We start from the raw sequence: 23,594 nt of genomic DNA on the forward strand, positions 1-23,594 counted from the left end.
GACATAGAGAGCAACATCACTGGGACGTTTCACTCTGTGTATCACTCCGCCTCAGCCAGGTGTTCTGAATACTGTTAATTAATGTCACAGCAGACCGTGTATGTCTACATTGATCAAGCTGGTACCTCTGAATCACACAGCAGACTCTTATTTCACTGGTTGATGATAAATTAAAACCAACAGATAAATGTACATGATAAAAACAGCTGATCTGTGGTAACCTGGAGACAGAGTGCAGGAGAATGTTTGGGTTGCTTGGCAACAAAAGTCCAGTTTCAGTTAAGTTGAGGAACTAGTTGAGTTGGTGGAGCAAAATATAATATGTTGTTGATTATTACAGTTTACTACTATTTGCACCTTGTTTAACTGCCAGGGGGAAAAAAAGTTGCAGCTGTTTGTTCATTGGATGGAAACCTGTTAAAATCCTTCAGGTACATGCATTTAACTCTTCGAGTGGGGAAGCTCACGTTCATAAAACATAACGTGACAGTCTTTGTGTGTGTTTCAGTTTGCTGTGAATTGCTGTTTACTAGTGACAGAAACATTGGATGTGTTACTCAGGAAGTGAAGTGTCAACAGAGCACACTTAATGAGAACAAACGACGAGATGTTCAGTTACTCCCTTTTAATTCAAAGTAAAACTGGAATATAAAATGATTAAAATCAACATTAAAATATGACATTTACATAAACAAAGAGGAATAGGGTTGCATTTACACTGTACATTTCATTATTCTTTCCTATTATCAGCTCACCTTACTCTCTATTAGCCTACACACGGGTTAGTTCAGCTACTGTGTGCGCCAGGGGGCACAGATTTAAATCATCTCAGACACATAAAAACAACATGAAAAACAACATGTACTGTTTGTGCTCCAAAGTGGGGACCTTTTTTTCCTCAACACTGACTGCCAGAATAAAGGAGTAAAATAAAGCAGGTTATATTCTGAACAAGTATGATCATTATTTTAGGGATTTCTTTTTGATAAAAGGTTATTTTAAAATACATTTTTTCATCATCGTCTTTATAAGTTTACTGTAAAAATTACAGTAGTTTCGGGTGCATTTTGTTATATGTGTCACAGCTTTTTGTGTACACTTTTCTGAACAATAAAAATAATGTGGGGAAAAAGACTGGCTTTACCAAAGAATTGGTAAAGCCAGAGAAATTGAGATTACGAGAATAAAGTTGCAATTTTACAAAAATAAAGTTGTAAAAGAAGTCATGATATCACAGAAAAAAAAATCGTAATAATATGAAAAGAAAAGTGGTTACATTATGAGATTAAAGTCGTAATTTTACGAGACTAAAGTTGTTTCAGAATACGAGAAGAAAAGTCGTAATAATATGAGATTAAAGACATTAAAGACGTAATTTTCTGCTATTCATATATAGAATATCAGAAGTCTTTTGGCTCATCAGTTCCACACTGTCATAACTATCAGGACTCTGATAAGTGATTTTATTTGAAAATGACTTATCTTTGTGGTCATTTTAGCGCTGGCTGCCGGCTGCTCTTATGATATTAAATATAACGTACAGGCAAACCATGGCCCAAATTTACCACTTTATTCTGGCAATATCAGATTTTTTTCTTTTCTTTATTGTACTCCGTTAGACCTGTTAAACTAAGCTACATGAAGTGAAATCAAAGTGTCTTGTTTTACATCAATATTTGTTAATCAGCTGTTTCCTTTATTTCAGCAGTTTGGACACGATGCTTCAGCACAAAAACAGCACATTAAAAATGAAGCTCACAATCTGCCAAGTACAAAATATAAAAATGTGTAAAACTTTAATATGATACACAGTGATAAGAGTTTGGAAAGTTGCACAGCGTGAGCTTGTTAAGCAAAAAGTTGCAGCTGGAGCGAGAAAGAGAAAACAGGCTGAGAGCTGGGCTGCAGATTCAGTGCTGCACACTTTGTACTCACGTGTGCTCTCTCTTATAAGAAGAGGGAAATATATTTTTTCGAGAAGGAAACATAATTTCAACATGACAATCAGTTATTGACTCTGCCTGGTCAGAAACCACTAAAACCTGATTATATGTATTTTAAAAATATGCTAATGTTCTGAATCTTATTGAAGTTCTCACCTGGACTGAGTACACTTTATTATACATTCATTTTTCACAATTATTTGACACTACTTTTTACAATCAACTCATTATTTTAACTTCATTAAAAGTGACTGTAGGGGGAGCTTTACACTGTTGCAATTGTTCTCTATATTGCACTCACACATTTTGGCAATTAATCCTTTAGGCACAAAGCTAACTGGCCAAACAGGAAGTCAGTCCTAACAGCTGATCAAGACGAACAACTTCAGGCCCTGCTCATTTCTCAGTTTGTACATCCTTGATTCCTTTCCTCACACCTGAGGAGCGAACAGAGGAGGCTAGGAAAGCAATGTCTATTAAATATGATTTGTGGCACAGCTGCGCTCACTGTGTTTTTAACAAACAGTGAGCGGGTGAACTACAGCAGAAGGAGACCAAACAATAGTGCAGATATACTATACATATACACAGGGTGAGTCAAAATTGCAGGGAAATCTGTTTTGCACGAGTCAGAGCAACGATATATTGCTGTATCGATATTTTGTCCCCTCCAGTAAACAGTGATGTACAACTACAGATTATTTTGTATTAGTTTATTAACTGTGTGCTGTAATTAATTAACTGTACTCAGAACACCTGGGTGAGGAGGAGTGATACACAGGGTGAAAAGTCCCAGTGCTGATGTACTTTATAGAACAGTGGGTCCCTGACAGGGTGATGCCTGCCCGACGTGGAGCCCCATGTCAAACAAGCCGACTTCGAATTTAGCAGAATTTCTTTTATGCGGATTGATATGATCAGAGTTAGTCCTCCAGGGTCTGTGATCAAAGCAGTGTACTTAGCATAGCAACGATCTGCTACACAGAAATAGCAGACCTTAGAATGTTGAACAGCCGTATTATGAGTTTGTATCTGCTTATTGTTGGTGTATTCCAGCTGTACATGACACCTCTTTTAAACGTAAATACTTCTGCAATGGATACACCTGTCCATCCTCACTCGTAGCTCCTCCGCCAGGCTTCCTCTCTTCTCTCTGCTTGCTCCTCAAAACGCACTAAAAGAATTGAAAAATCCTCAAGAAACTGGGCTGACTTTAAAGACCTGGTAATCGATCGAGAGAACACAAGGGAGGCACCAAATAGAGAAATGAGAAGAGCCCCATGTTTGTATTTTCCCTAAATACAGGTGTAATACTGTCTATGTTAGATATCAAGTGAAGCCCTGGCAGAGTAGTCTGGTTATTTCTCTTCTCCTGAACCCTGCTGTGAGTCCAGAGAGTTCATGAACAGCACTGAGAAAAAGCAGAATTAGATCATAGTGCAAATAAGAAAGCAGGGCTTCAAACTGTGACAGGTGGAACGATGATGGAAGAAGAAGTGCCACGTTTGTTTTAGCAGCAGTGGCACCGTCAGACACCGAGCCACGACCAGCTGACGCTACCAACATGTAAATGCTGGTTAAAAATGGAATTTCTCTTAAAAATAAATACTCTACAGACATGCCTGTTTCTGATGGAATGTATGAAAATATTTTAAGCATTGTTTAATACAAATGTGAAAATGTTTTCATTTACAGCATTTTTAAGCAAGTCTTATACTTCTGTTAATTACCTAAAAGATTTTAAAAATCAACACATTTTCAAATGAAAGGAGCCGTTTCTCTGCAGCAAAGTTAGATCAATTATTGTTGGGAGACAAACAGATATGTACTGTATGATCGGAGACTGGATATAAGAAGTAGACGTAACCACCAAGGCTGAAAAGTAAAGCCATACTGAAGTGCCTTAATGGCCAGCAGGGGGCGACTTACTGGTTGCAAAAAGGAGTCGATCTTTATCTCAGGCTGGAGACATTCTTGCTTTTGCTTGCGTCATAAACGTAATTGTTCACATACGGGCACACGAGAGAGCTCAGGCTGTATGCAACTACTGTATGTGCGGGATGTAAACAACAGACATGGAGACATTCGAGGCGGTTACTACCATGTTTCAGGCATGTATATGTTATTACAGCTTTTGTGTGTTTCGTGGACAGAACACACCGTCGGCATCGTCCCCCGATTCTAACTCCTCTCTACCCGCTCAACCAAACATGGTCTCTTCTGGCTCCAAAAACCAAGATGGCAGCAGCCAAAATGCCACAACGCATAGTCCGCAAACCAACGTGTGATGGCAGAGTGTCACGTCCACTTCCCATATACAGTCTATGTGTAAAATCTTTTTTTAGAAACCTACTGTAGGACTACAGTTTCAGCATGGCCCTCTGCTAAGTAAGCAGTCTGAAGCAAAAGTTATCAAAACCCCCAAGGTGTCTGTCTGTCACACACAGCAGCACACACACATTCATGCACACAAGTGTGAATTCATGATATTGGTAGAACTGCATTTGCAAATTATATTCAAGTGCATCTAACGGGTGGAGTTTGCCACATTTAACTGTACAATAAATGCCAAAAGGTGAGCACTTACAAGGGCAGACAGTCTCAATGTGGAAAACTCCACCCAGCTGGGTCAACTGTAGTCTGGGTCTGACTGTTTGTTCCCTTAGCACACACACACACAGCCTCTCTGACTCACACACGCACACACACATCCTGGAAAACACTGCAGCTCACTCTATCTCGATGCAAACAAAATAATATTCACATTCAGAACTTGCTGATAATTTCTCACTACGGGGAGGTGAAGCGTGGGCGGGGCTTTAGCTGTCGTCTTCACTGTTCTGGGGCTGCGTCCTCTCTGGATTGGACGAGCCTTCGAAGCGCTGGGAGGCGATGGCGGCTTGGTGAGACATACTCTTCCTCACTATGTCGCCTTTCCTCCACAGGGTGATCTCCTGCAACAATACAAGACTAATGAGGAACAAGAAAGGGACTGTGCAAGCCTTCACTGCTGGCAACTGTGCACCCTGAGGGTCAAAATGTTGATATGAAAATGAACCAAAATAAGACATCCTGCTGCCTGAATAATAGAGACAAAACTACATCATTTAGAGCTGTTGATTTATTTTAGGGTTGTCACGACTTCAATACGATACTTTTACGATACTTTTAATAGTAATGAAAGGCTTAATGAGCAGGATTTTGCAAAAAAGTAATTTGATATTATTTGATATTGTTTAGATCCATATTAAAATATAGTCTACCCTCTCAATTATCAACATAAGAAGTGTTTAGTTGTCTCTAGAGAATCTGCTTTTATATGTGCTCTCTCATTTCTTCTAACTCTGCTGTTTGGGACATTTCTGTCAATCATTGTGAAGTGCTGTTCAGCTCACAGCTCACAGTCCGCCTGTCAGGACTAAATGAAAACGTAGAGACAGGTGACAGCGCTGTCTCTCTGCTCTGCTCTCTGTCTGTCTGTCTGTCTGCAACAGACGCCAACATAACTTTTGCATCATTATGAGACGTGAAAAGGAATTCACAAAACGTCTTCATCTGCCGTTCTGTGAATGAGAACAGTCTGTGTATAAGAGAGTTGGCATGATGAACCACGACTTCTGCCTGTAAAAACTAAACCCTGTACTTTCCTGCGGGGTTGCACGGAGGTGTGGGCGTGTTGGTTTGTTGTTCGGAGCGTAACTGCTGTGAAACAATCAGAAAATGTCTTATTTTGTTTCACTGCTTTATTCATATTAACGGCGCTCGCTCTCTCTCTTTTGCTCGCGGCAGCTTTGGGTTGAAAATCTGACTGTAGATCTGTTTTTTTTTTTTTAAAGCTTCAGTACTATCAAACGTTAAAATAATGGAGTTTGTACCGTTTTAAAACACATGGAATCAAAAAGTATCAAAGTACTGAAACATTTTGACAACCTTAGTACATTTGGATATATATCAGGATTGCCCCCTAAAATTCAACGATTCTTAGAATACCTTTTCAGACCATAGGAGGACTCGTGATTTGGTAGTATAATCTCAACGCTGCGATGCAGGAGCAACAGTGCGGCAGGCTGGAAGCTGCCCCTAACTTTAGCACACCAGCTGAGTAAAATCCTTCCACGAAGGCCAAGTGTCTTTAAGAAGGAAAAAATTACTCTGCTGCAAATGTTTTAATGTCTGTCTGAGAGGTGGTGCTTATGGATAACTGATAATGATACATTCATAGGTTGATGTAAGCACTGGATTGTTGAAGCTCTGTATTAAACACCAAAATGTAATTTGACTGACGGGAACGGCTCCTTCCCTCACGTGTAAAATTAGCAGAATGTAGGTCTGCATGAAATGGAAAAAAGTGACATGGCATTTTGTTCTGTGATATTTGTTGCTATATAAAAAAATGACAGGAAATTCTACCAGATAAAGTCTCTATGTGTTCATATACATGTAAAAAATGACCAATCATACTTTATTATTTGGGACTTTTGAGTCTTTTTTTCTTCTAACAAAACAAAACCTGCCTTCGATTTTTACCACACTTGGTTCAGAGACTCTGACACCCACATGAAAAAGCAGAGAGAGAATAGAAGCAGCATTAGTTTCTTATAATATAAATAAATACAAATAGACTTGTGGGCTGCAGTGTTCTAATGGTGTTCGAATGCATGTTTAATCAGCTCAGTGACGGTTACTTTAAGAAACAAAAGCTATCCGTATCCTACTTCCTGTTGACACACACAACCTCATGGCGAGTGTGTGCTGCAGGAGTAGCCGCTAAAAGTAAACACTCTGCTCCGGCAACGGTCCGCTTATGTGGCCACAGCATTAACCAGTACCGAGACAAGTGACACGCACTGAAAAGTGGCCTTGAGTAGCTGAGCATCTCCCCGTATCATCCTGCCGACAACTGCTTGTTTACAGTTTACAGGCAGGTGACACACAGGCTCTGCAGCACAGCGGTCAGTTCACTCTGTGCTCTGGTGAAAAACTGTACTAATGTCATTTCAAATGGACTTTCCTGTAGATTAGTCACAAAGACTAGAAACTGGCAAGTTTGCGTTTCACACTTCCTGCGATGTGACTACTGCACATGCGCACATCGGAATTTGGATGGTAAAACGATATATATCGTGCAGCCCTTGTAGAATGTCCTTTTAATATTCAGATAGGTCTATCACACTGTGAAGTTTAAAGCTGAATGAGAAAGAAGTAACGATTAAGCAGCGTGTGGAAGTCAATAGACAAACAAACCCCTTATACACAGCCTGTTCACGAGGGACTGTTGGAGACTTTTTCTACCTCCACGTTCTGTATAGAAGGTATGACGGCTGAATGGAGGAGCAGTGTTTTTCAGTTGTTAATGCAACAGCAGAGAGAGTACCAGAGCTGAATTAATGCCTGAGAAAAATGGGGTGCTGGCAGGATGGAAAAAGTTCCCTGTTTCTTACACCGCCAAGCTATCTAAGAACCATCAACTGGGGCAGCAAAATGCAGCCGTTGATTGGTTAAGGCAAAAAAGAGAAGCTGGAGTAATTGCGTGGCTTCTTTGAGGCATTGTTTCTGAATCTGTGTATAAAAAGGGCCACAAATCTACATGAAGACACTGTGCTGCATGCGTACCTGCTGTTTGAAGTAGCGTCTTTCCTCCTCGTCGATGAGGACCAGGTTGAGGTAGTACCGCACCGAGAACTTCTTGTTTACGTCCCTCATGGTGGGCGTCATCTCATAGCCGGCCAGAAACAGCCGGATGGGGATCGACTCTCCTGCAGAATAACAAGTCATGGTGATTTAGTGTTAGTAACAACAATAATCCAGCTGTTTACATGCTGAAGACCGTTTAAACTTCACTATCTTTACCTCTGACTGGTGCTCCGTCCATGATCTCGTACTTTGCTATGGTGTCGTTCTCGTGGTAGACGTTTGGACCTGTGCCTGTCGTCTCCCTCTTTATGATGTCGATCTCCATGTGTCTGATTTTAATCCTCACCAGCAGGAAGTAAATCTTTCCTACAATCACGTCTTTTAGGTGATACCTGCAGGGGAAGAGTGAGATCTGTAAAAAGCTAACACTCGTTCTGCCAGCCTCTGTTCTTTTATGACAGAAACAGGTAAAGTTCTGATAAAAAAGAAAAGTGGATTATTGTAAAAGGAAATCCTACTTGGACTTGTTGTACTCAAACTCGATGTGTAGACAGTCCTCAATGCCCACTTCCATCTTGATGGAGGAGTTGAGTTCAGGGTAGGTGCTGAGTGTGTGAACAACGATGTCCAGCTCTTTGCTGATGTCGTTCAGTCTCCGGCTGACTGTTGCCCGCAGGAAGTAGCTGGAAGAAACAAAAAACATCACATGAAACAAAAACAACTTGTCAAAAACAGTTTGGAATATGGTGTTTGGTTGATTATATCTCAGTTGTCATTTTATCATAAGCATTGAATCTGGTGTCATTGGAAAGCTTGTTCATTTCCCTTTCTAACAATGTCCCATTTGTAAGGATACATTTGTGTGATGATGAGCACATCTGAGAAGTGGTTGAGGTCCCAAAGAAAATGTGCCAACTTTCACTCCCATTGAAAAACAGTTTAGACTATTCTCCTGTTGGTATGGACTCTATTGTTTTGTGTTGTTTGGGAGATTGGATGATTCAACTCTATCAGTAACAAGAAACAAACAAGACATATTGGTAATTTTATGTTTTATTTTTTGAACAAAATAAGGAGCCTCAGAAGTAGTTGGAAGAACCATACGCAGCCACGACAGCCTGGCACCTCCTCCTCATGCTGGTCACCTTTGAAAGGAGCAACGTGACAGCTGTTTCTGGTTTAAAAAACAAGCATCTTCCTCTTTACCAAAAAGGTCTATTTCTGTAGGGATCCTTTCTGCACACTTAGAATAGCCTGAGCCTGAGTGGAGGAAACAAGAACTTAAAGCGAGCATACTTTCATTATATAAGTCACTTTGACCCCAAAACATGGGCCCAGGTTTAAAACTACCATAATTCCCCTATTTAAGATTTGCTTGGGTAAAACCAGTGATGCTGATTGGTTTTCAATGTAGTGAGTCCCCGGAACTCACAATTAGTGATTCGAGTGGGCCCCTGGGAAACTGAATGGAATTGAGTTTAGTTTTTGTTAGTTTGTGGTGTTAAACTCCTGTTTGATGTTGGTATGGTATGATATAGTTATAGTTAAGGGATATATTTACGTATGTTCAAAATGTATCTGAAATTAAAGGATAGAATTCAAAATCCGAAAAGTTTCAAACTTTGATCCAATACGAATAAAAATACATGATACTTGATACCTGTTTCGATACCAAGGCAACAAAAATAGAAGTCCTGGGGGAAAAAAATTGTTCATCAACATGAAAACAAGGCTGTCTCTCTGCTCTGCTCTCTGTCTGTCTGCAACAGGCATTTGATCAGGCGTTTGCATCTTTATGAGACGTTAAAGGGACTTCAGAAAAAGTCTTCATTTGGTGTTCTGTGAATGAGAATAGTCCGCTGTGTTGTTGCTGTATTCAGTTGTGACGGAGGGCGGAGCAGACAGACACAATCGGCCTGTAAAAACTAAATCCTGTACCTTCCTGCGGGGTTGTAGGGAGATGAAGACGTGTTAGTTTGAGTGTTACCGCTGTGAAACAATCAGAAAATAATGTCTTATTTATCTATTTATTAACAGCAATCGCTCTCTTCATTTCCTGTCTATGTCGCTCGGCCACAGATGCTCTCTCTCTTTTGCTCGAGACTGTGCACACAGGATGTCAGCCCTCTGCGCTGGTCAGATGCGCAGACGGTTGAAACGGCGGTGCTCTGATAGCAAGGTTTCTTTTGCTGATTACTGTGATTTTAACTGCGAGTTTGTAGTTCACAATGTACCGTTCTGTATGGAAAAGATGAGGCGCATCACTGGGACGCGTGGATACTGAGTTTACTGTGTCCTTTTAGATTTTAATGCGTCAGAGATGCAGGACGCGTACCTAGTAACATCACTGAAAACCATTTGCTTATAATGAGAATGTTGCTTTAAACTAGTATAAGCTATTAAATAAAAGTGTAATATATATATATTTTTTTTAAAGATTTTTTTTTTGGCTTTTTTTGCCTTTATTCATAGGATAGCTGAAGACAGACAGGAAATGTGGGGAGCAGAGAGTGGGGGATGACATGCACCAAATGGATCGGCAGACCGGGAGTCGAACCTGCGATCAGTGCGACGAGGACTGTAGCCTCTATACATGGGGCGCCTGCTCTACCAACCGAGCCAAACCAGCGCCCCATAAAAGTGTAATATTAATGTGAGAAAATATTCATTGCAGATACTAAATGTGCACTATGCAGAGAGTGAACAGTAGATCTTACCGTAACTTGACGTTCTGTCCCGTGTAAGCCTCGTAGGGTTTCTCAACATGTGTGAACTCAAAGTCAAACGTCTGTGACTGCGTGAGCTCTCCGGGCCGAGCCAAGTCTTTGACCAGAGACACAAACTCATGGTGGTTTCCTCTGTCGTAGTACAGCTCTGGAAACGACAGATTAAACATAGCATCAGCTAGATACACTGGAGCAGTTAAAGACATCAATAGTGACAGCTGCAAACAGTCGAGAGTTTTATCTGCTGATGACAGGAGAAAACTGTTCATCATCTAGAGACAGGGACCTCGTTGTTCATCCACTGCAGCTCTCAACACTCTGACATAAGGCAGCCTTTGTGTACACAACATTAATACTTGTGCAGTGTCTTTTTAACAAGGCCTTATTTAAGTGCCATTCTTCCCCTGATCTTAAGTACTTCTTCTTTATTTGGAGACAAATGTGGGTCACAAAAAAAAGGGGAAGGGAGGGGTGATGAAAAATGTAAAAATGAATTAATGCTTTAAGGCCAAAATATGAGGAACCGCGGCTGCAAACTCAGCTTAAATAGGCTGATAGATAGACTGCATTTTAAACCACTAAACCTGAAATCAAAATGCAACACAATCTTTTGAGAGGGTGCTAAAAAGCTGCAGCTGGCCTCCTTGAGGGTGATCTTTTCTAAATCAGACTAAACTTTTGTAGACGTTAAAACAGGTCACCATTGTTTTATTTTTTATTTAAGATTATTTTTTTGGAAATGTTTGCCTTTATTCATAGGGCAGCTGAAGAGAGACAGGAAATATGGGGAGAAGAGAGTGGGGGATGACAGCGGCAAAGGGCCGAGGGCAGGAGTCGAACCTGCGGCCGCTGCGTTTAGAGCTGTAGCCTCTGTATATGGGGCTCCTGCTCTGCCCACAGAGCTAAACCAGCGCCCCAAACTGGTAACCTTTGTTTTAAGGTCGACATGACCATGCAGTGACAAAAGAGTTTTTTCAACAATTTAATGTCTATTGGCTAAGAGAGAACTTCGTGTGACAATCAATTCTTATTGGACTGAACAGGTGAGATCTTTGGATCTAACACACACATGTAGCTAGCTTGAGGTCCTGTGTGACTTGGGGGAGGGATGTAAGTGTTCAATTGGATGCAACATTATTATTCGCCCAAGTCGCCCAATTGCAGGAGGAGTAATTTCTATTATTTCTAAGGAAATCACAAACTTTAAAATGTGTTTAAGTATACACACAAAAGGGAGGGGAGCCTTGGTAACTCATGGGGTACAGCAAATACAAAGTCTTTGTCACAGCAGCCTGGGTTTGATTACGACTCATGTCATCTCCTCTCTCTTTCTCCCCCATCTTTCCTGTCTCTCTTTGGCTTTAACATCGATGAAAAGCAAAATTGCCACAAAGAAAAATAGAATACCTTCATAATTACTATTTAATCATTGTTGGTCCAGAAATATGGCATGTCTGTGCCAATCAGTGCTTTTTAAAATAAAACTTAAGCATCTATTTTGATTTCATGGGAAGTTAAATGTTAGAGTAGGCAACTTTGACTTTTTTGGTGGCTGCTGCCACTTTAATGTCTGTGCTGGACGATGGTGATGCATGCCTCTTCCCAAAGCTTATATGCTCTGGACACTGCTAATCATGGAGCACTGAGGTTCATTACCAATTTTAAAGCCCTCCCTCATCATTGTTTCTGTATGCACGTGTTGAATGGTCTGCCTTGTCCACATGTAGACTAAAACACTGGCGTAGTCTATCTTAGGTATGCTTCCCTCGTACCTTCTAAACTACAGACTGAAGAGTGCATGAGCTTACAATCTTCCTCCCAGGACCTGTTCTTACTGTCTGTCCCAAAGGTCAGAACTGAACTGGGTAAAAAGGCGTTTAAGTTTAAGTTGCTGATCCCTACAAAGACCTGGAACTAAAGGAACTGGTCTCATTGGATGCTTTTAAGGTGCTCTTGAATAACTTGGAGGCAGACACATCTGGCTGTAGATGTTCTGCTAGATTTATGATTGTGGTTGTTTTAGACAAAATTTGATTGGTTTCACTTGTTATTTCATGTCTTTGATTGTATTATAGTCATGTATTCTGTGTTATGTTTGTATGTACGGCTGCTTATTGTTTGTCTGAAACTTTGTTAATGTGCTGCTGCCTGTCTTGGCCAGGACACTGGAGATTTTTTTTCTTTGTCCTGGTTAAATAAAGGTTAAATACAATAAATTAATTAATTCAAATTTTCATTAGACTTTTTTATCAGGCCAGTGTCTCTCGAGAAGTCAAACAGAGCAGGAAAAAGTGGTATAGCAACCACAGTGTGAATCGAGGGGGAAACTATGCTGATTTTACCTGCAATTCTATTTAATTTTTGTTGTGTTGCATTGTCCACTGTAGTTTTTATTTAGTTTTTTTTTTTAAATTGTATTTTTTATTTTTATTTCAGTCTTAGTTCTAGTTAGCTATAGTAACCCTGGTATGAAAGACACATTTATAATCTGACAGAACAGCTTTAAAAGAAATGAAAAACACAAGGGTTAAAGGTCACGGAGCGTGTTAGCCAATGGCTGATGTGTCAGGTGACATTCGCTTGCACCCACATCTGTCACGAGACCTGACACTTCTAACTGACAGTTCTGATACTTCTGACACTTGTTACGACACGACCGTACCCTGCTGTGTGAGGTTAAAGTGGGACACACCTTACTTATTAAGATATATTTAATGAACTACACAGTGTGAGTGTTTACACTACACTGGTACAGTTTAGCTAGCTAAGCAACACCTCCTGTCACACTTTGACTCAGGCCCTTCAGCCGCTCACCTATCTGCCCGATAAACTCGATCTTGATGCCGTTGTGCTCGAGCCTCTTCCCCGGGTACTTTAACGTCACGTTGACTTTCCCGGACACCGTTTCTCCGTCGTAGAAGAGAAAATACTTGTCCTTCCTGCCGTCTTCGGTTTTGTGCTCAGCTTTCTTTCTCGTCTCGGCGTCATTCAGGACTATGTCGATCTCCGCACTCTGTCCGAAACCAAAGAAGCTCATCGCTGCTCGTCAGTGAACCTCTGTCGATGAATTCTGATGTTTAATTAAACTGTTTACAGGAGTTTGTGCTCGTTTTCCTCTCAGATGTCCACAGTGCAAACAGCTTCCCAGATTATTGAATACTTCGAGTTACAACCGGTCGACTGCGCATGCGTCAACAGTCATGTGAAGGAAAGCCTGTGTTTATCAAACAAGTGTTTCGTCTTTATTTTAACCTTTTAATATAAATTATACTCTCACATCTCAATGTATAAAAGAATATAAGGTTTAAGGTGACTATTTTAAACTCTGGTAACCTATATTATTACGACATGTCTGCACTTTTATGGCGCAGTATCAACAGGCGGAAGAAGCAACAAACCCTGCCTTAACCAAAGTGCTGCTGCCCGGAGTTCAGTCTTTCAGGTACGCTTACGCGTCAGGTCATGAAGATATAATTTGCTGCGATGGTATCAGGATCTGATATTACCTGTTTTTCCTCACCTGCTTAATAACTCCACTGGCCTATTTACCACGTGAGGGTTTTAAACACCGAGTAAGTTGGTTGGCTGTTAAAATATAAAATATATCAAATAGCCTAACCTTTTCCCTTACAATTCAATTCAAACAAGTTAAGAATAACTTCAAAAATAATATTTAGCAATACAAGATAAGCAAGTATGCTAGTGTGGCTGGTAACCTAATTTTTTAGGATATCTTAGGCCTCCCTATTGATCCAATGTTATGTTGACATTATGTGGATAGTTGATGGTGGTTGTTATCACCAGTGTTTTTGGCTTGTTGATTTTTTAAGCAATGTCAAAAGTTATATATTCTGTGAAAATAAGGATACAAGTTGTTTTGGACGTAGAAATCTAAATGATCCACATTTAGAAAATAAGTAGTTAAATGTTTGTCCTGACAACTCTCAATCTTCTGCCATTTTTAACAGAGTTAAAGAAGTTATGTTTGTCCTGTTTGATTCTTTGTTCACTTTGTACAACCCTCCCCTTCGGTTTAAAAATCTAAGGATCACTTGGATCATACATTTCAAAGTGCTTTTTATCCTGAACTCAGAATAAGGACATCAGTGTGTTTGAGATTATTCTGAGTTTTTTAGAATAAAAATGAAACCAAAAGTTTTTTGTAACTTTAATTTTCCAAGTTCTAGTTAAATTTGGATGTCCCTAAAGAGGGCTTCACAGCTAGAAGGTTCTAGTTTGAACCCTGGTTCAGACATATGGGGCCTTTCTGTGTGGAGTTGCATTTTCTCTCCGTGCATGCGTTGGTTTCCTCTGGGTACTCTGGCTTCCTGCCACAGTCCAAAGACATGCTCGCTAGGTTCATTGGTGACTCTAAATTGCCTGTAGGTGTGAGTGTGAAAGGTCGTCAGTCTCTGTGTGTCCGCCCTGCAATTGACTGCCGATCTGTCCAGGGTGTACCCCGCCTCTCGCCCAGTGACAGCTGGGATAGACTCCAGATCCCCGTGACCCTGAACAGGATAAGTGGTATAGATAATGGATGGATGGATGTCCCTAAAGAAAAGAAAAACCAGTGTGATGAGTCAAATGTCCAGTTATAGAGCTAGTATTAACAGAGGACTCGATACAACCACTGCTGTTAGACACGGCATATAAATAGCTGAAAGAACAACATCCAGCATCCATCTAAAAAGTGAATGTCTTTAGTTTCTAGGCCTCCTCACTGATCCGATGTTATGTAGACTTTATGCTGATAGTTGATGGTTCTGGACAAACACTTTAAAGGAGAAAGTTTGAAAAGTTTTTAGTTCAGATACAACAAATTATATGTGGAATGAACAATAACTAATCATTTAGGCAGCCGCAGAGATTCAACTCCTTTGCCTACGCAGAGAAGCTTGTTCATGCTTTTATTTATAGCAGGCTAGATTACTGTAACGGTGTTTTTACAGGTCTGACTAAAATAATCTATCAGGCAGCTGCAGCTCATCCAGAATGCTGCTGCCAGAGTCCTCACCATCAACAAGAAAGTAGAGCTTATTACACCCATCCTCAGATCCCTTCACTGGCTTCCTGTGACTCAAAGGATAGATTTTAAAATCCTACTCCTCGTATAAAAAGCACTAAACAGTTTTGGGCCCAGATACCCATCAGACATGCTAGTACGCTACGAGGCATCCAGGCCCCTCAGGTCCTCTGGGACAGGTTTACTCACTGTTCCTAGAACCAGGACCAAACGGTACCTGAGGAACAAGCTACCAGAATACCTGAGGAACAAGCTACCAGAGTACCCGAGAAACAATGAACCAGGGCACCTGAGGCTTTCTCCATCGGTTGGCGCTTTTAAAACACTCTTAAAATACTTTTATTTACTGCTGCATTCCCATAACTTTGTATCTGATCTTACTTAATTATTTTAGTTTAATTATTTATTTACTTATTTGATTATATTATTTGATTCTTTTAACTTAATAATAATAATTATTGCTTTAGTGCACACCTTGCAGCTAATATTTTGAAATCATGACATACATGAATCAATAATTAAACCAATAACAACACACAGCATCTGGTGAGTGTTGAGGGTACAAAGACTGTGTGTGAATCTGTCCAACACAGCACCCCTTCAGGGGGAGTTTCTGGGGCAGCTAAGGTCTGCACCCGACACAGATGGAGCAAATTGTGAGCCTTGTTTCTTGGGAAGACGTTCTAGGGTGGATTAGTATAGAATCAATTGATAACGGCAAGAGCAGTCTGTGAATCTGTGTCTGTCAGGAAAATAAGACGGCGACTTCAGAGCTGTGTAATTTTGGTATGCGTGCTGAGCAGATTACCCATCAGTAATCGCTCAATACCCCTGAGAATACCTCAACACCTAAAGAGAAACAAAGTTGAATGAGATAAGATGAGCCAATTGATGTAATTCAATTACTCTTTAGACTCAAAGACTCTTGATGCTGTTGAAGTGGTTTTTGTCCTGCTGCACTCAGAACTTCTTATGTACATTTACAAAAACAAGAACTTTTAGAAGACTTATTTTGATCAGGCGCATTTTCCTGAAAGATTACGCTGCAGTCATGACAGCCTGTTTCGTGTTGGTCGGCTGAAACAATCTACTGGAGCAATTCCAGAACTTTTTGTTACATCATTTTAACCCTAAAATATGTGAAAAATATTGTCTACCAGAATCACCCTTTTACAGCATCTACCTTCTACTTTAGTGATGTTCTCAGTTTGAACTGGTTGTATTTCATGATGTGATTACCTGTTGTTTTCTTTGTTAACGTTTGCTTCTTGCAAAGTGTCCTAGTTCTGGGACATTCAAGTTTGATCTTCAGTGAAGTCTGAAATGTTTTAATTGTTTTTCATGTATTCGGAAATGATCATTAAACCAAACTCATTACTTTGCCTATATACTTGCAGAGGTTATTGAACCTGGGCGGTGTTTTTGTACTATCCAGTTGAATGTGTGTATGAGTTGAACTTATGTTGAAACATCTTCCAATATAATAACGTTTTCTTTTCTGTTTTTCTCTTAATAAATGGCCTGACAGCAAAATAAGGATTGACAGCTTGTTGTTCTAGTTTTGAACACAGGGTGTCAGCAGTGCATTATTTAGAAGAGGACCTATAAACTCACTTAAACTCACAGTAACAACAGATGCATCAGTTTACAGTCAGTTACAGTCAAGTCGTCAAAGGTTTCCCCTTTCACTTCAGCTCGCTCTTTCACTTATAGTTTTTACAAAGGCTGGAAACAGTAGAGTAGACTGTGTGCTGTGATGGCGGTGCTGCAACACTAGAGGGCAGAGTTAAACAACAGGAGACAAATCAAACCTCAGTTCAAAATCAGTTAAGAAGACGGCTGGATTCCTTCTAGATTTTTCCATTGTTTAGTTTAAACATGTTAAAATAAATCCACAGCCCTGAATATTTTTATTAACGCATATTTTAATCTTAAAAAAGACCTAAAAGCTTCTCAAACTTTAAAAAGGTTTCCACAGAAAACACATTCAGAGTTGAATTATACAACACTGATCAGTATGAGTTATTCAAAGGATTGGCACATGGCATGTAGGAACACATGGCGCATACTGTATCTGTAACATATTATATAGAACAACTCTGGTACATAAATCCAACAACAAGAAACAAAAGAATAAATCTATTGGAGCTACACCAATTGTCTAGTGTCTCCTGTCTATAAGTGTTGTTGTGTTTTCTTTAAATAATGTATATATAATGTATATATTTATATAAAATATATTTGCATCCATAGGTGTGTATATAGAAGTTTTAGATTGAGTTTTTAGTGTTGAAGTGTGTGTGTGTTACCTTTGTCTACCTGTCCTTGTTTCTAAGTTTAGTTTGTCTGTTTAGGATGTGCGTCTGTACATCGAGAGAAACCCAGAGTCAGATGCCTCATATGTGCCCACATACTTGGCCAGTAAAGCTGAATCTGATTCTGATCTAGAAGGAAAACTGAGCAACAAAAAGCTGCGGGAAAACATGTCATATATTTTTCTTGAGCGATACTACAGGATCCCACGGTCACAGAGGAGACTGGTTTATATTCAGACCTAACGTCTACATAATGTAGTCCACATCTTCCTTCTTATTGCCACTTAAACTAACATTAATAAGACGCTCTGTGCACCATTGCAGCCATGTTAACTTTTAGTGTCATAAAATAACTCCACAGACTGATATTTTACCAACAACAATTACAGGATATATACACGCTTGGATATGTATTTGTGAATGAACGATGCACAAGTGAACATAGCTTTAAACTTTCTGAACCAAACAAACGACACGTGATGGGATCTAACCAAACTACCTTTGCATTTTAGGAAAATTCCTTTTTCATTTTTAACATTCCAACACTAATTATTATTAACAGCTTCATCCTGTGGAGTCCGGAAGGTCTTCAAGTCTTTTACTTTTTTATTTGCATTCTAGTTCTGTGTTAATTGTTCTGCACCAAAAATCACTAAAACAAATTCCTTGTATGTGTAAACCTACTTCTGATTCTGATTCTATTTATTTTGTGAGCATTACATTTTGATATTTACCGTATCCTGCCACCATATCACACTCTTAACCTTTTCATGCATGAATTAGAAAATAATTATATTTTAAGTTTGAAACAGGTAAACCATGGCAAAACATTGTTGTTTCCCAGTTGCATATCTGTCAATTACAGTGGACACCATGCATAAATAGCACTAAGAGCCAGATAAATATGATATTCTAACCAGTCCACAATTCTAACCAAACATACAAGTAAGGCTGAATCTAATTACAGGCCCAATATAAATAGGATGACATGGGCGCCGGTTTGGCTCAGCGGTTAAATCGACGACTGTATAGAGAGGCTATGGTCCTCGATGCGGCGGCCACGGGTTCCAGTCCTCCATTCTCTCTTCCCCTGTTTCTGACGCTATCCACTGTCTCTATCTCTCAATAAAGGCATAAAAGGCTAAATTATGATAATAATAATAATGATAATAAAAAAAGATAGAACTTCCTGAAGGAAACTCTATAGCGCAGGATTGCTCCAAAATTACAGGATAAAATAAGAGTAACACAAAATAACTCAAATATAAATGAAATTTAAAATATAAAGTGTTTATAGATTATAAGAAGTAGTTAAAACTTATATTGCACCAGATGATGAATGTAAATGCAAAGTGCATGTGTAATGTAATTGTACATGATAAAAAGTAACATTGCACATGATACTAATACAGGCTGTTGTATTGCACATGGTGTCAGAAGTTGTATAAAAATCATAACGGCACAGTTACACGATAACTGAAAGTCCACAATCCATCCATTATCTGCTTATCCTGTTGAGGGTCGCAGGGGGCTGGAGCCTATCCCGGCTGTCACTGGGTGTCATTTAGTAGTTTGCAGGTCTGATAGTGATAGTTGTTACATAGTTTATAGTGATTTAAGTAGTTAGTACAATTTTTGGCATGAATTACTGAAACTGCAGACATGTTGGGCCATATAAAGACAGGAACACACTTTATTTTTTATTTCAACACTGAACTGAACTTCAGCTGTTTGTGTTGTTCGAGTCTTTTGGGGATTTTTTCAAATAAAATAATCCGTCTCAAATAATCTGTTTCTCTGTGGGATTTATGGATCTTTATGGCCGAGCAAGAAGTCTGAGCTCCAGCTTTTCGGTGAGTTGCTCGTGTTATTGTTTTGATATATTTTTTAGCACTAAGTAGCAGGTATTCTGTGCTCACTATAGCTGCTTGTTAGCCTGAGATGCCAGGGTCATGAAACCAAAAAGTTTTACCCTACAAAAACAACACGTAGGCAATGGTGATCCATTTTCCACACAAAATCATCGTCCTACGATTTCATGTACTGCGCCGTTCTTTTGGCACTATTTTCTCTCTTGACAAATCCAGTATCACTACGCCTGCAGCAGGCCCGTTTCTCAGGTAAGCTCACCTAGCAGCTGCTTCATGTTGATTCTGACTGATTCACGTCATTGTTGAAGTAAACATGTCGGACTATGAAAGTGATGAGGAAGATTTACCTGTAACAACGGATCCAGCGGTACCTCTAAGGGCACGCTCGTGTCAGGAAAACGATGAAATACGTGTGGTGGAATTTTTTTTATTACTACAGCCAGGAAAATCACAAATTCGCAGCATTTCAAGATGTATTTTCCTCTGTGACAACAAACGTCGTCTCACTTTACCAATTCCAGCGTGTTCTCTTAGAAACAGCTGATGGATCACGTCACCTGAGAAACCGGCTTGCCGCAGGCGTAGTGATATTGGTCAAGAGACAAAATAGTGCTAAAAGAACGGCGCAGTATATGAAATCCTAGAACGATGATTTTGTGTTGAAAATGGATCATCATCCCCTGCGTGTTGTTTTTGTAGGGTAAAACTTGTTGGTTTCATGACCCTGGCGTCTCACCGGAGCTCCTTTTTCTATGTTCAGAACCGGACAGAACTCCGACCACGGGACTCGGTGAGTGAGGTAATAGATCCCTTACACTACTAGAAAGTATTTCACACGACTTGGTGTCCAAAAATCAGAACTATCACTTTAAACTAGCTCATTACAGATCAGCCACAGACACAGACTGTTGAGCTTTGATAACTTGCTGTTTGTTAACCCCTCGCTCCTCTGCAGCTCCACCCAGCTGTCCAAATATGATCACTTCCTCAGAAGACCATGCATGTTTCACCTCAACTTCCCCTCATTAGAGGGCTCCTGTGGGTTCAGATCATCATACCTCCATTATGAGTTCTGGTGACGCATGGAAACGGATACAACGATCCTCCTTTGGTGAACAGTTTAATGATAAAACTCAACAACAGTTTAATGTCTCCCCTGAGGCTCTGACGTTACACGAACCAAGACATAACGAGTCTCTTTCATAACAGTGACTCACTTTGGAGGAGAGAGTCTCCCTCAGAGCGTGCTGGGTCATCGAGTGGCGTACGTCGGACTCCTTCTCGTGTTTGGAGTTAAACTTTTAACAAGCAGATCCACCCAGCTGTCCTGTAACGCTCAGACCAATCACTCATGTAGAGGAGAGCAGGAGGAGCAGCTGGAGCTGCTCCGATACAGACAAACATCCCGTCAACGTGTCACTTCATCACATCTCGCTGTGATATCGTCTAAATAAGCTGCATCCGTCTGTCAAGTGTGATTTTCTACATCTGATTTTATGGCGTCTGCTCTGCCAACACTCTGCTGTGTGTGTGTTTGTTCACCGCAGCCAAAAACTGAGAGAAACTCTGGAAAGTAACTTTGATGTCCGTTAATATCAGAGTCACACTGACTAATCAAACCAACTAGGAGCTAAATACAGCCCTAGCAGTTTTTGTCCAGACGGCCCCAGTGTTATTTAGTAATGAATGTATCACCTTAAAACATTTTGAAGGTCCCTTTTCAATCTTTGATCATTCATTCTATTTGAAATTGTAGTAAACTCCTCTTTGAGCCCGTCCTGTATTGATTTAAAAACATGTTTTTCTGCTTGACCTCTGACCTTACATGGAAAAAACCTGCCATCTGCCTAATATTTTCTAGGCTCCCCTGACTCGTCGAGGCATTGACTCCACCAGACCTCTGAAGGTGTGCTGAGGTATCTGGCACCAAGACGTTAGCAGCAGATCCTGTAAGTCCTGTAAGTTGCGAGGTGGGGCCTCCATGGATCGGACTTGTTTGTCCAGCACATCCCGCAGATGCTCCATTGGATTGAGATCTGGGGAATCTGGAGTCATCAAACCATTCCTGAACCATGTTTACAGTGTGGCAGGGCTCATTATCCTGCTGAAAGAGGCCACTGCCATTAGGGAATACTGTTTCCATGAAGGGGTGTACTTGGTCTGTGGTACGTGTCAAAGTAACATCCACATGAATGGCAGGACCAAAGGTTTCCCAGCAGAACATTTCCCAAAGCATCACACTGCCTCTGTCGACTCGCCTTCTTCCCATAGTGCATCCTGGTGCCATGTCTTCCCCAGGTCAGAGACGCACACGCACCCGGCCATTCACATGATGGAAAAGAACATGATTCATCAGACCAGGCCTCCTTCTTCCATCGCTCCGTGGTCCAGTTCTGATGCTCACGTACCGATTGTAGACGCTTTCAGCAGAGGACAGGGGTCAGCATAGGAACCCTGAGCGGTCTGCAGCTACGCAGCACCATACACAACAAACGTTGATGCTCTGTGTGTTCTGACACCTTTCATCAGAACCAGCATTAACTTTTTCTGTCTGAGCTTCAGAAGCTCTTCTGTTGGATTGGACCTCACAGGCCAGCCTTTGCTCCCCACGTGTATCAATGAGCCTTGGCCGCCCATGACTGCGCCAGTTCACTGGTTTTCCTTCCTTGGTAGCTCCTGACTGCTGCAGACCGGGAACACCTCACAAGAGCTGCAGGTTTGGAAGACGCTCTGACGCAGTCGTCTAGCCATCACAATCTGGTCCTTGTCAAAGCCGCTCACAACCTTACGCTCAACACGTCAACGTGTTCACTTGCTGCCGAACATGTCCCACACACTGACAGAGACCATTGCAATGAGATAATCAATGTTTTTCACTTGTTCATAATGTTATGGCTGATCAGTGTATATTTTAATGCTTAATGTTAGGGCTCCTATTTCAAGCTTCAGATAGATTATCTGAAGCTTTCACACGTCTGTATTATGTCTTTTATGATTGTTCTTGTTTTTCAAACTTTAATGTGTGAATAAATGAATAAAACAACAAGGATGCTAAAAGAAGATGTTTTGTATTTTAAACAAATCTAGGTTACTCTTCACGGACTGCAACTAAAACGCAAAAGCTTACATTTTACATCCACATGACTTCTTCCATATCTGAAGTTTTTGACTCAAATCTTACTTCTGTCTGCTTCTGCAGAAATATAACATTTACTTTACAAGTGCGTGCATGTACCAAACTTTCTCTGTTGATTTTTTTCAGTCTAAAGTAATTTTTCCCGTCGCCACATGACTGCAGGGAAACACCGAAGTCTCAGTGATCTGTAACTGATTTTCATTCAATATTTGTGTGAGGTTTGGTTTGTTTCTGGATCTGAAAAACGCGACTCAGAGCAAGACTTTGAAGTGAGGACTGATTTTATGAACAGAGCTAACGACAGACAGACAGACAGACAGAAAGATAGAGGGACAGACAGAAGGAGAGACAGACGAAAGGAAAGTCAGACAGACAGACAGACAGAAGGGCAGAAAACAAACAGAGAGACAGACAGAAATTTAAACAGACAAAAGGGACAATCAGACAGAGGGACAGAATGATAGACTGACAGGGACAAACAGACAGACAGACAGACAGACGCTGTGTGAGACAGGTGCACAGATTTGGGCAGACGGGGCACCTGGAGCACAGGTAAACACAGATGTCAGGAGGACAGACAGATAGACTAACAGACAGACAGGGCGCTGGGTGAGACAGGTCTGCAGAGATTTGAGCAGGCAGACCTGGCACAGGTAAACACAGGATTACAAAGGAGTCCAGCAAACAACAGGATTAGTGTTGAGGTCCAGATTATTTTGGCCTTGATGTGAGCACAACGGAGACAAACTGAACCATCTGCTGGACGCTGAAGTGTTGAGCCGGGTGTTTATCCTGCAGAGGTCTGAGGAGGGGGTGGATGGCTGTTACGCAGGTGAGTTGGCAGCTGGAGTGGAATTTGATACCACGTCAAGACAAACACCCACACACCGGCTGCTTTTCATTACGCTAATTTATACTTCCCCTCTCCTCCGGATACCAGGAAATG

At 40.7% G+C, this 23,594-nt stretch overlaps 1 protein-coding gene across 1 annotated transcript; it reads right to left on the bottom strand.

Annotated features, from left to right (window-relative positions):
- Positions 1-610: 610 nt before the first annotated feature.
- On the bottom strand, positions 611-13,463 carry vps26bl (vacuolar protein sorting 26 homolog B, like). Its single transcript, XM_069672894.1, has 6 exons — positions 13,118-13,463; positions 10,295-10,451; positions 8,096-8,260; positions 7,794-7,969; positions 7,557-7,699; positions 611-4,897 (listed from the first exon to the last, which is right to left on the bottom strand). Exons 1-6 carry the CDS (start codon positions 13,338-13,340, stop codon positions 4,763-4,765), a joined length of 999 nt encoding a protein of 332 aa, XP_069528995.1. The 5' UTR covers positions 13,341-13,463; the 3' UTR covers positions 611-4,762.
- Between the last annotated feature and the right edge of the window lie 10,131 nt (positions 13,464-23,594).

This window comes from Semicossyphus pulcher, unplaced genomic scaffold, assembly GCF_022749685.1.
Source record: "Semicossyphus pulcher isolate SPU_LCO1_2020_fin unplaced genomic scaffold, fSemPul1.0.p SCAF_10, whole genome shotgun sequence".
Lineage (NCBI taxonomy): Eukaryota > Metazoa > Chordata > Actinopteri > Labriformes > Labridae > Semicossyphus > Semicossyphus pulcher.